The following is a 12,499-nucleotide window of genomic DNA, read 5'->3' as shown; positions in this document are numbered from 1 at the left end:
TAGATGCCACCCCAACATATCTCCAAACTTTGACCAAATATTTTTTTTTAAAAATGGTAAATTGTACTTATCTCCATTTAAGTTGGAAAAAAAAAATCACAAAAACTTTAAAATATTTTAACATAATATAAAAACTTAAAAAAATCACAAATATTTTAACTTAAAAACTTAAAAAAAATCACAAAAACTTAAAAATTTTGATTCACATATCATTTTTTACTTTTTTTTCATTATCCATTCCTCAATCATAATAATGTAAAAATGATCTTATCATGTTAAAGATAGTTCCAACAATAAATTTCTATTGCAAATATATTCATGCGAGGACTATAAAATAAAATACAAAAAAACTGCTATACTACCAACCATTCATCAATCATAATAGTGTAACAATGATCTTGTCGTATTAAAGATAGTTGCAACGATAAATTTCAATTGCAAATAGATTCATGGGACTATCTCTGTCAAAAAAAAAAAAAAAAAAAAAAAAATGCTATAGTATTGACCATACATATTAAAGATAGTTAATCAAATTCTTGCTTTTCTGTCCAAAAAAAAAAAAAAAAAAAAACTAGATGTCCAAAAAAAATGAAAACAATAAAAAATGTCAATCTCTTTCTCTTGCAACAATAATACATTAAATCTTAACCTTATGCTCAGTCAAAAAATAATTTTGATACAATGCTTCATTCAACAGTACGAAATAAAATGTTCCAATAACTGTCAAGTCAACCAATCTTCTCTTTAGCTCCTAGTCTTAAGAAAAAAAAGGAAAGAACATTGGGGAAAACGAGATTATAAATTACGAGACAAAGTTCAGGGCAAAAAGAATCTTGAAGCACCAGCTTTTCCTTTCTTTATTTGGATCTTCGTGTAGAATTCAAGCTTTTTCCGTCCAATATATACCTGTTTAAGCAATTTGGGCATCTCATTCGGTACAAGAAACAACAACTGTAAAGAGTTGTGAAGTTCCTAGTTGTCATGTCAACAATAAAATCAAGCAATCACGATATACCCATAGGGAACCACAATAACAACGAACCAACTAACAAATATTACCTTTGAATAGTCTCCGGATCTCCATATGCGCTAATAGAAAAAACACAATAGTGCAAACAAACGTCCTCGTCAGAAACTCCTTGGGTTTTCAAGATATTATCCTACATATGATAAATAAAATGGCAACAAGTCTACCAAACCCACCTGTTTTACCTAAAAGTTTACCAGAAATCCCACTTGGCAGCCATCTCAGTGCAGGCCACTATTATTAAAAGCAAAATAAAAAATAAATAAAAAACAAACACTATTTATATGTCGAATAATTAGGTTACCGATCTCTATGGATATGGATAGACGAGAAGAGAAAAGTATGCCAACTGCTTGCACTGATGTCACCATAGTCATAGCTTGAGTGAGATTATCGTACAGGTCCTGTGGATGCAGACTTTCTTTTCTCTAAACATACCAAAAAAGTGAGAGCAGAAAAATTTTCATGTTATGTGTAGTTTTGACAAGAAAAGGAAACACGTTGAATGTTTGGGAGAAATCCAACTCAGTGATGGTTTTGAGAAAAAGAAAAAAAAAAAAAAAATTCAAATCTGAACTAGAAAAGCTCTATCTTGACTATTTTCTACCAACAAAGCATTCTAAATACTCAAATATTTAAGTTTTAGGTTTCATACAAAATTTTGAAATTTACATCCCAAAATCTAATGCGGGTAATAAATTCAGTGTTTGGGTCAATATTTTCCTCCAAAACTCACTCCGGCTCCACAAAGGCGATGATTTGTAGTTACTGGTGACATGGACCAAAAACTAAGATCGGCCGGCAACCTACTCAGTTTGGTTTTCTTTCCCATCTCACTGTATCAAAATATTTGTTTTTGGTCCCAACTTCAGCTGGCAGCCAAGTGAGATTTTTGGTAAACTTTTGGGTTAAATGGGCAGGTTTGGTAGACTTGATGATAAAATGGATGTTAACTCATACCCTCAAAAGTGTGAATGCATATATATATATATATATGGGTTGCAAAGTTAACAGCTTCCTAAAACAAGCATATAAGCTTAACTTGAAAGAATCATCAATCCCTAGAAGAAAAAACGCAATGGTCCATAAAATGCCACTCGAAGTACTAATATAATACAGACAAATTTCTGGTAAAACATGCAATAGATTTCAAAAAAGTTCGATGCAATGATGCATGCGCAATGACACTTGTCATTTAGATCTAATATATCTTGATTCCATGCCCTCACCTGCAATGAATAATGGCCTGACTAGTGGCAGATCTTTGCATCAGCACAAGCAAGGCACATCTTCAGATTATTATTACCTACCAAAAAAAGGGCATAACATCAGATGTTATCACGCTAAAACTATGCAATAAGAAATAAATGAATATGGCGATAGAACTACATTAGTCGAGAACTAGAGTCCATATTGCTATGTACCAAATAGATAACATCGGTGATGAATTAAATGGAGGGATTCATAAGTTCCCCCCCCCCCCCCCCCCCCCCCCCGGTGCATTCATCAACAGCTAATGTCAAGATAACTACATAATAATGGAAGCACCTTCATGGGAGTGCCTTAAAGCATGGGTCATAGCTAGTATCACTACATTAATTGTAGGTATGTAGCACAAGAGTAGGACTAATATATGTTTACTCTCTCATTCCTTGGCGGTGTTTGAACTAGAAAAATGCAGTAGTCCTTTAAGATAAGTGTGGTATTTTCATTTAACCACTGGTTCATTAGTTAAAACTGAATCTACTAATCTTGAGGTCATGGAAGGTTAGGTTCATACTGAATTTACCTCCTCCTTCCAGACCCCCTTCAAATGGGGACTAATGTTGGGTCTAGTTCTTTTTTTTATATATAATTATTTATCATATTCCATGTCCCATATATGTAACTTGGTGCATTGTTGTGGAGAAATTAATAAGACCTTTTATTTTTTGGGAAAATAACATTTAATGTACATTATTGATTGAAAAGGTTATTTAATGCAATTAAAATTCGAGAAATCTAATAAAAACCCCTTTTACCAAACTTAAAAGAGAAATTGACATGAATTTTGTTTCTTATGGTGATACATATCCTGAGTGAGTTGGCTGAAAGACATCTAGTCTAGAGGGTTTTAAAATAAGAATAGACAGATAGGATTCATTTAAGATCCAATACAAATCTATTCTAATTTGATTCCTTTGAATTTCTTAATTTACTATATTCACACAAATTTTGCTCTTTCCTATGTTGCTTTCCAAGGCCAATCTAAATGATTTGTACGGTACAAAGGCCTATCAATCAAGTAAGCTCGAAACTCTTTTGATTCCATAACATGTATATATATATATATATAAAGCCCTTTTTATCCCAAAATAAAATAGGAATGAGACTCTAGTTACTTGTTTCAGCAAAAACAAAATGTAATAATCTTATAGAATTTCTAGAGTCATATAAGTTAAGAATCATTCACTGAGCATCCTTCCTTTCATAGAAATTGTGGGCAATAGATTCTCCTTGGGGGGTTGGTAGGTTTCAGGCATGGATGAAATTCATGATATTCCCATTCTTGGAATAATTTTTGGTGTAGAAGCAAAAGATTAATCCGTAATCGATCACTTTGGAAAATGTTTTTGTGCAATGGGAAGCGATCGACAAGCGATCAATCCGTTTATAACACGATCAATCGCACTTGAAGAGCGATTGATTGCCTGTCTAGTTTTTGCAAAACCTTCCCAGAATTGGTTTTAAATGTTGAACATGTATATAACGACCTCCTTGGCTCATTTTTCAGTATTCCAACCATTGTTTTACATAGATGATATTATGAAAACTCTAGAAAAATTCTAAGCGATTATTTTGATCATTGTGAGAGCATTTTCACGAGTTGATTTTCAAAAATCCACAAGGTCGTTGCACATTTTAACTCAAAAGTTTCAAACATTTTTTTAGCTGGTTTTCCAACAACTTTGTAATACAAAATTAATAATATAATAATAAAAAACTATATATTAGAAAAGGAACTAAAAAATATTAATATCATATCAATCCAAAAAAATTTCTATTAAAATTTTTACTATGTGAATTCTCCAAACCATAAATCACAAATATGAAACTTCTAAGGCCATCTCCAATCCTTTATCAAATGTTTCATCAAATTTAAATTTGATGAAAAATCGGTGAAAATGATACTCTAACCGTTTCATTAGATTGATATCTGCTGGAAATTGTGTTCATGCATATAATATGATAGTGGTGTTGGTGATAGATAGTGGCATGTATAGAATATGATAGTGGTGTTGGTGGTAGATAGTGGTATGTATAGAATATGATAGTGGTGTTGGTTGTAGATAGTGGCATGTATAGAATATGATAGTGGTGTTGGTGGTAGATAGTGGCATGTATATAATATGATAGTGGTAGATAGTGGTAATATATAATATGTAAGTGGCATATAATGGGTTATGATGATGTTTGTAATATCTCCTATATAAGGAGTGTCATTTGGTCTTGTAAGATAAGAAGTTTTGAATATAACAGAAATATATTCCTTCTTCCTCATATTTTCGGAGTTCTTCTTCTTCATATTTTCTAAGTTGGTATCAGAGCAACAAAAAACACAGCAGCCCTAAAACCGTCATAGCCATGTCGGAAGTCACGTCCGGAACCACTTCAACCCCTGCCGCTGCCATTCCGGTGAAAACGTCCAACTCTCACTCTGTCCAAATCACCACCATCCGCCTAAATGGTGATAATTTTCTCCGCTGGTCACAATCTGTCCGGATGTATATCCGTGGGCAAGGAAAGATCGGTTACATCACTGGTGACAAGAAGGCTCCTGCTGTTAATGATCCGCTGTTCGACAATTGGGACGCTGAAAACTCCATGGTTATGACATGGTTGGTCAATTCCATGGAGGAGGATATAAGCTCTAATTACATGTGCTATACTACTGCACAAGAATTGTGGGATAATGTTAGTCAGATGTATTCTGACCTAGGAAATCAATCTCAAGTTTTCGAATTAACTTTGAAGTTGGGAGAGATTCGTCAAGGAGATGATTCCGTCATCAAATATTTCAATTCGTTAAAAAGGTTATGGCAGGATCTTGACATCTTCAACACATACGAATGGAAATCGGTTGACGACTGCAACCACCACAAGAAAACTGTGGAAGACAGCCGTATTTACAAGTTTCTTACCGGCCTCAACATTGAGTTCGATGAAGTGCGAGGAAGAATTATTGGCAGACCTCCTCTCCCATCCATTGGCGAAGTATTTGCCGAAGTCAGAAGGGAAGAGAGCCGAAGGAGCGTCATGCTTAAGAAAAAAGGTAATGGTGAATCAATTGAAATTTCTGCTTTAATTAGCGATGCTATGGCCAACAAGGCTGCAAATTACCAGCGCAGGTTTGATGATAAGCCACGGGTCTGGTGTGATTTTTGCAACAAGCCTCGCCATACACGCGAAACGTGTTGGAAGATTCATGGCAAACCTGTCAACTAGAAAAGCAGCAAACAAGGAGAGAAGAATCGTGGCTTTCCTACCGCTAATGAAGCCGATTCAGGTCCCTTCAACAAAGAGCAGATTGATCAACTCTTAAAGCTGATAAAATCCAACTCCTCAACCGGTACTCCTAGTGTTTTGTTGGCACAAACAGGTAGAAATCCTAAAGCCTTCTCTTGCCTAAACTTCTCTCCGTGGATCATAGATTCCGGTGCCTCCGATCACATGACTAGTTTTTCCCATTTATTTAGTACCTATTTCCCTTGTTCTGGTCATGACAAAATCAGAATAACCGATGGTAGTTTTTCACCTATTGCAGGAAAAGGATTTATTAAACTAACTGAGAAAATTAATCTCAATGCTGTTCTTCACGTCCCCAACTTAGCCTGTAACCTTTTGTCTGTCAGTAAACTATCTAAGGATTCTAATTGTCGTGTTACATTTTTTGAATCCCATTGTGAATTTCAGGACCAGAACTCGGGGATGATGATTGGGCGTGCTAGGATGCTTGAAGGTCTTTACTACTTTGATGAAGTACCTGTTAGTAATAAAAAAGCTCAGAGCTTTAATAGTACCAGTTCAATCTCTGTTCGAGAAAAAATAATGCTATGGCACTATAGGCTAGGACATCCTAGTTTTCTTTATCTGAAACATTTATTTCCAGAATTATTTAAAGGGATTGATTGCTCTTCTTTTCATTGTGAAAGTTGCATTTTTGTAAAATTTCATCGCTCTACTTATTTGCCAAAACCTTACCAGGCTTCAAAACCTTTTTATTTGATTCATAGTGATGTTTGGGGCCCTTCTAAAATCACTACTCTTTCTGGTAAAAGATGGTTTGTTACATTTATTGATGACCATACCCGCTTATGTTGGATTTATTTGATGAATAAAAAATCTGACGTGAAAAATTTATTCACAAATTTTTACAATATGATTGAAAACCAATTTCAAACCAAAATTGGTATTTTACATTCTGATAATGGAACAGAATATTTCAATGAGCAGTTGGGTGAGTTTTTGGAAAAAAAGGGGATTTTTCATCAATCTACATGTCGGGATACCCCTCAACAAAATGGCATTGCAGAACGAAAAAATAAACATCTACTTGAAGTAGCACGTGCTATAATGTTTTACATGCATGTTCCTAAATATTTATGGGGTGAAGCAATTTTAACAGCCTCTTATTTGATAAACAGGATGCCTACAAAGGTGTTAACATACAAAACACCTTTTGATTGTCTCAAAACTTTTTTTCCTGACACGAGGTTGTTTTCTGATTTACTCGCCAAAGTTTTTGGATGTACTGCCTATGTTCATGTTCCCAGTCAATTTTGTTCAAAACTTGACCCCCGTGCTATAAAATGTGTTTTTTTGGGTTATTCCTCAAACAAAAAGGGGTATAAGTGCTTCGATCCTCAAAACAAGAAATTTCATGTGAGTATGGATGTGTCATTTGTGGAAACAAAATCCTATTTCCCCAACACTTCTCTTCAGGGGGAGACAAGTGGAGTAGAAAACCGTTTTTGGGATATTTCTAGCCCGCTCCCCAATGTCATTTATCCTACACAAAAACCACATCTATCTGATAATGATCACTTAGGAGAACCAAGTTCTATGGTGCCTAGTCAAGAAGATTCTTGTTTAGGGGGAGAAGTACTACAAAATGATCTAAATCCTGAGCTTCAGGTTTATACTAGGAAGCGATTTCATCTGAGGAATAATGACCCGAATGTCCATCCTAATGACCCGAATGTCCACCCGAGTTCTGGCATCGAAATTTTAGGTAATCCTATTCCTTCTATTTCCGACCTTGATGTACCTATAGCAATTAGGAAAGGTGTCCGAAATTGCATTAAACATCCTATTGCAAATTACCTCTCCTATCAAAGACTGTCTAAAAACCATAGAGCTTTCACATCTAGGATTTCACACTTGTTTGTTCCAAGGAATATACAGGAAGCATTGGATGATCCGAATTGGAAATTAGCAGTCATGGAGGAGATGAATGCTTTAAGGAGAAGTGGTACTTGGGAGATAGTTGATCTACCCAAAGACAAGAAAACAGTTGGATGTAAATGGGTGTTTACGATAAAATGTAACGCAGATGGAAGCGTTGAGAGATACAAGGAGAGACTGGTAGCTAAAGGCTTCACTCCAACTTATGGGATCGACTATCAGGAGACGTTTGCTCCTGTTGCTAAAATAAATTCCATCAGAGTACTATTATCTCTTGCAGTAAATTCAGATTGGCCTCTACATCAACTTGACATTAAAAATGCATTTCTCAATGGTGATCTTGAAGAGGAGGTGTTCATGAGCCTACCGCCGGGATTTGAGCAGAGACTTGGAAGTGACAAAGTATGCAGATTGAACAAGTCATTATACGGACTCAAACAATCACCAAGAGCGTGATTTGAACGCTTTGGGAAGGCAGTTATCAGTTGTGGCTTCTCGCAGAGTCAAGCAGATCACACAATATTTTATAAACATTCAAAAAACAGTAAAATTGCAATTTTGATTGTTTATGTTGATGACATCATTTTAACTGGTAATGATGAAGCAGAGTTAGCAGCCCTCAAAGAGAAACTCGCAAAAGAATTTCACATTAAGGATCTGGGAGCCCTCAAGTATTTCCTCGGAATGGAATTTGCAAGATCCAAGGAAGGTATATTCGTTAATCAGAGAAAATATGTTCTTGATCTCCTTGGAGAAACAGGTATGCTTGGTTGTAAGATGGCGGAGACTCCGATCGAGCCTAACTTGAAGTTACAAGCTGCTAAGGCTGAAGAAGTCAAAGAGAGAGAACAATATCAGCGACTTGTAGGGAAATTAATTTACTTGTCTCATACGCGGCCTGATATTGCCTTTGCAGTCAGCATGGTAAGTCAGTTCATGCACTCACCAGGGGCAGAGCACTTTGAGGCCGTTTATAAGATCTTAAGATATTTGAAAGGAACTCCAGGGAGAGGCTTACTATTCAAGAAACATGGACATCTTCAAGTTGAAGTATACACAGATGCAGACTGGGCAGGAAGTGTTACAGACAGGAGATCAACATCCGGATACTGCTCCTTTGTAGGTGGGAACCTAGTTACATGGCGGAGTAAAAAACAGAATGTGGTAGCTAGAAGTAGTGCAGAAGTAGAGTTCAGAGCTGTTGCCCATGGAATCTGTGAAGTAATGTGGATTAAAAGAATTCTTGAAAAATTAAAGCTTTCTCACCCGACACCTATGAAGGTCTATTGTGACAACAAAGCAGCTATATCTATAGCTCATAATCCAGTTCTACATGATCGCACAAAACATATAGAAGCGGATAAACATTTCATCAAGGAGAAAATCAATGCTGGCATAATCTGTATGACCTACCTTCCAACAGGTGAACAATTAGCTGATGTGCTAACGAAGGGACTACACAAGAAGCAATTTGATAAGCTGACTAGCAAGCTGGCTATGGAAGATATCTTCAAACTAGCTTGAGGGGGAGTGCTGGAAATTGTGTTCATGCATATAATATGATAGTTGTGTTGGTGATAGATAGTGGCATGTATAGAATATGATAGTGGTGTTGGTGGTAGATAGTGGTATGTATAGAATATGATAGTGGTGTTGGTTGTAGATAGTGGCATGTATAGAATATGATAGTAGTGTTGGTGGTAGATAGTGGCATGTATATAATATGATAGTGGTAGATAGTGGTAATATATAATATGTAAGTGGCATATAATGGGTTATGATGATGTTTGTAATATCTCCTATATAAGGAGTGTCATTTGGTCTTGTAAGATAAGAAATTTTGAATATAACAGAAATATATTCCTTCTTCCTCATATTTTCGGAGTTCTTCTTCTTCATATTTTCTAAAATGAAGGGAGCACTATATTTTTTATCAAATCAAAGGAGTTTTTTATCCTTTCATCAAATTTTTCAGGCGGCCGGTGGACGACTAGATTTTAGGATAAATTAGGAATTTTGTAAAAAGATTTGATGAAAATTTACTCTTCACCGAATGACCGGCAAGACGATCAACCGAATTGATGAAAACTTACTCTTTACCGTTGGAGTGTATTCATCAAATTTTTATTCAAATTTGATGAAAAAAATTGATGAAACGTTGAAAATGCTCTAACACATGTGCCTCAATCACAATTTCTAAAACTCTTACTCAAAATGTTGAAAAAACTATAAATCACACAAAATGTGATCCAAACACAATAAATTTGAGGCTTTAAAAAGAAAATAGAAATATTTTGTTAATATGTATTTGTTTCTTGTTAATGTATTGGGCATGTGTCCATTCTTTTTACCCTTTTTGCAAAGGTGACATTATGTCATTTTGTAGTAAAATTGTATTGTGTGCGAGTATATAATATCAAAACAATAGTAGTATATTTGATGTGAAGTAAATTAGAAGGCTTACCAATAGGAACTTCAAATGGCAAGGTAAATCGTGAAACACACGTCTACAAAATCTAATTAAGACCCATCTAACTAGTAAATATGTTGGTCTCCCCTTTTATCATGTATTAATTATGTTTAAAAGGGCAACTTTGAGAGCTACTTATATATAAATGGTAAAACCTGCTGTGAATTATTGTTGCAATTCAATTGAAACCATCACCAAAAAAAAAAACTCTTTTGATCGCTATCAAAAACTAGTAACGAACCCTAATATTGTCTATTTTCTTGTACAAACTTACCTTTTCTTCATGACAGACGGTGTCTCAGGTAATAAGACAAAGGAAGTTCATAGTTGTAAAAACAGTTTATAGACATTACAGTTTATTAATACCATGAAAGAGAAACCAAAAACAAGATATATAGGAAACCTTAACCACCATCTGAAAGGGTTGAGAACGTTGTCGGTATATGGCATTACCACGCGCCAAGAAACAACTTCTACAATGCCGACTGGATTATTATGTGGCAATACAATATCACTCTGCAGCTCAAGTCATTGATTGCTTCATTCCCTCCTAGCTCGTCTAGGGAGCGGTGTCGGCCACGTCGGGAGCACAAATGGAATCACCACGCGCCAAGAAAGGTCTTCAACACTGTCCACCAACTGATGACAAGAAACTTCCAACCGTTTTGTTTTAATGTCATAAGCGACAATACAGGATCTCTCCTCACATCTTAAATACACGACATCCAAATTAAATGGATGATACAATAACGGAAGGAAATGAGCATGCAATAAATAGCTACGTAAGTAAGGATCATCTGACCAAATTTCATTACGCGTAGCTCGATGCACTAAATTCTACTCTCCCCTTTCATAATCTCTCATAATCCACATACTAAAACAGAAATATTCCGTGATATCCGGAGCTGCCTCAAAATACCTAAGCTTCCATTGGCACTCCTCGCACAAATGGTACGATCCATCATATTGATTTTCACTTTCAATGTCTCTATAATTGGGCAAATCGATCAGTCTACATCCCTCAACGTTGTAAGGATCAAAGGCTACAACTCGATTTCCATAAGCAAACCAATGCATTGCCCCATTAAAAACAAAAGGGCTGCCGCGTTTGAACAACTTAACACGTTGAGGGCAAGACAAGTTATAGTCACTCCATTCACCAGTCTCTGAATAAAAGGTCTGTAACTGGAGATCGTCAGACTCTGTAGAGTGCCATTCGATGCGAATCACCTTGTAGCTAGTGACTAAATTATCCTCATTAGCGAGAGGAACGAAGCCCTCACCCACATATGTGGGGCGGCGGCGAGTGATACTACGGTAATCGGGTCTGGGTAAAGTAACCCATTCTTTGGTTACAGGGTCACCTATATAGTAAGTTAAAGGAGCCAACATGCAACACAAAAGCAAGCCTTTGCTCACTGCCAAGACCTTAAATTGGTGACCGAAACTGTGTTCTCGAGTATTAGACAGATACAAAACAGAGAAATTCTCAGGTGGGCACGCATGAGATTCATGATTAAGGCGATCCACAATTTCCCAAAAATACGATACATATACGTACCGATACATGATTCGGAAATTGAGTTTCCGAGACGCATACAATCGAGAAAAAAAGCGGCTGGAAATCATAGATTTCCACTCCGATGACACACATTTGAAACTAAAAAGCGATTTGAGGGGCAATCTTACAAGGATTTCTTGGAGAAGCCCTTCGGGAAGAGACGACAAATCGAATACAACAACTTGCTGATCATCAGATTGGGGATTGCTGCTACTTACCTCAGTCTGAGAAGGAAGGCTATTATTGCTTGTGAGGCAGAGTGTGAGCTGACGACAATCGCCGCCACCATTTCCGTCGTCTCCGCCGCCGTCGGAATTGGTTGAATGGGTGCTTCCGCCGCTGTGCATGGCCGTGATTTGAGAGCAGAGAGTGAACTACTCTTTGGAAACCTAGCGGTTTTGGGTTGAGCGAAAATGGTAGTGTGTTTGCTTTGAGTTTTTTCAATTAAGGCCTTGTTTGGTTTGCGTTTTTCAAAAAATTTTGAGGAAAATTTTTTAGAAATAAGTTTTTAAAAGTAATTAAATTAAACAAATTTTCTTAAAATTTTTTTCTAAAACTTGTTTGGTTTATAAATTTTTCAAACAAATCTCTCTCTTATACACATCAAATTAATCATTTTTTCAAAACTCTCTTTCAAAATAATTTTTCAAAATATCTTTTGAAAAAAAATCAAACCAAACAAATTTTCGTACTTTTAAAAATTTAGTTTTTTGATTTTTGTATTTTTTTTTATTTTTAGTAAATATTTTTAAAATTTTAAACATTTTTTTTTTACTTTTTAGATTCACTAGATGTATCTAAAAAGTAAAAAAAATTGTGAAAAAATATTTTTAAAAATTAATAAATAAATAAAAATATAAAAAATATATTGAATTTTCATTTTTTTTTATATTTTTGGTATTTAGTGAATTTTTAAAAGGTTTTTTTTATTTTATTTTTTTTACTTTTTAAGTATATTTATGTTAGGTATACCTACAAATTAAAAAAATCAGTAAAA

General features: G+C 35.3%; 1 protein-coding gene across 9 annotated transcripts; it reads right to left on the bottom strand.

Annotated features, from left to right (window-relative positions):
* Positions 1-615: 615 nt before the first annotated feature.
* LOC114263485 (putative F-box protein At3g23950) lies at positions 616-11,971 on the bottom strand. 9 transcript variants are annotated; one of them, XR_014347262.1, is made up of 4 exons: positions 11,721-11,971; positions 2,257-2,333; positions 1,060-1,455; positions 616-906 (listed from the first exon to the last, which is right to left on the bottom strand). XR_014347262.1 is itself a non-coding variant. In XM_082899963.1 (4 exons), the coding sequence occupies exon 1, from the start codon at positions 11,847-11,849 to the stop codon at positions 10,779-10,781; it is 1,071 nt and encodes a 356-aa protein (XP_082756089.1). In that variant the 5' UTR covers positions 11,850-11,955; the 3' UTR covers positions 616-972; positions 1,060-1,957; positions 2,257-2,333; positions 10,345-10,778. The 9 variants fall into 9 exon arrangements, 3 of the variants coding, with proteins under 3 accessions (XP_082756089.1, XP_082756091.1, XP_082756092.1); XR_014347269.1 differs by having other exon boundaries at positions 616-972; positions 11,631-11,944; XR_014347261.1 differs by having other exon boundaries at positions 616-972; positions 1,060-1,957; positions 11,721-11,944.
* Positions 11,972-12,499: the final 528 nt, after the last annotated feature.

This window comes from Camellia sinensis, chromosome 1, assembly GCF_055761805.1.
Source record: "Camellia sinensis isolate YWXY chromosome 1, ASM5576180v1, whole genome shotgun sequence".
Lineage (NCBI taxonomy): Eukaryota > Viridiplantae > Streptophyta > Magnoliopsida > Ericales > Theaceae > Camellia > Camellia sinensis.
The sequence above is the reverse complement of the archived record's forward strand: the minus strand, read 5'-3'. Positions and strand labels throughout refer to the sequence as shown.

Bases quoted from the DNA above. Each gene is read 5' to 3' on its own strand.
- LOC114263485 (XM_082899963.1), bottom strand. From the start codon at position 11,849: ATGCACAGCGGCGGAAGCACCCATTCAACCAATTCCGACGGCGGCGGA.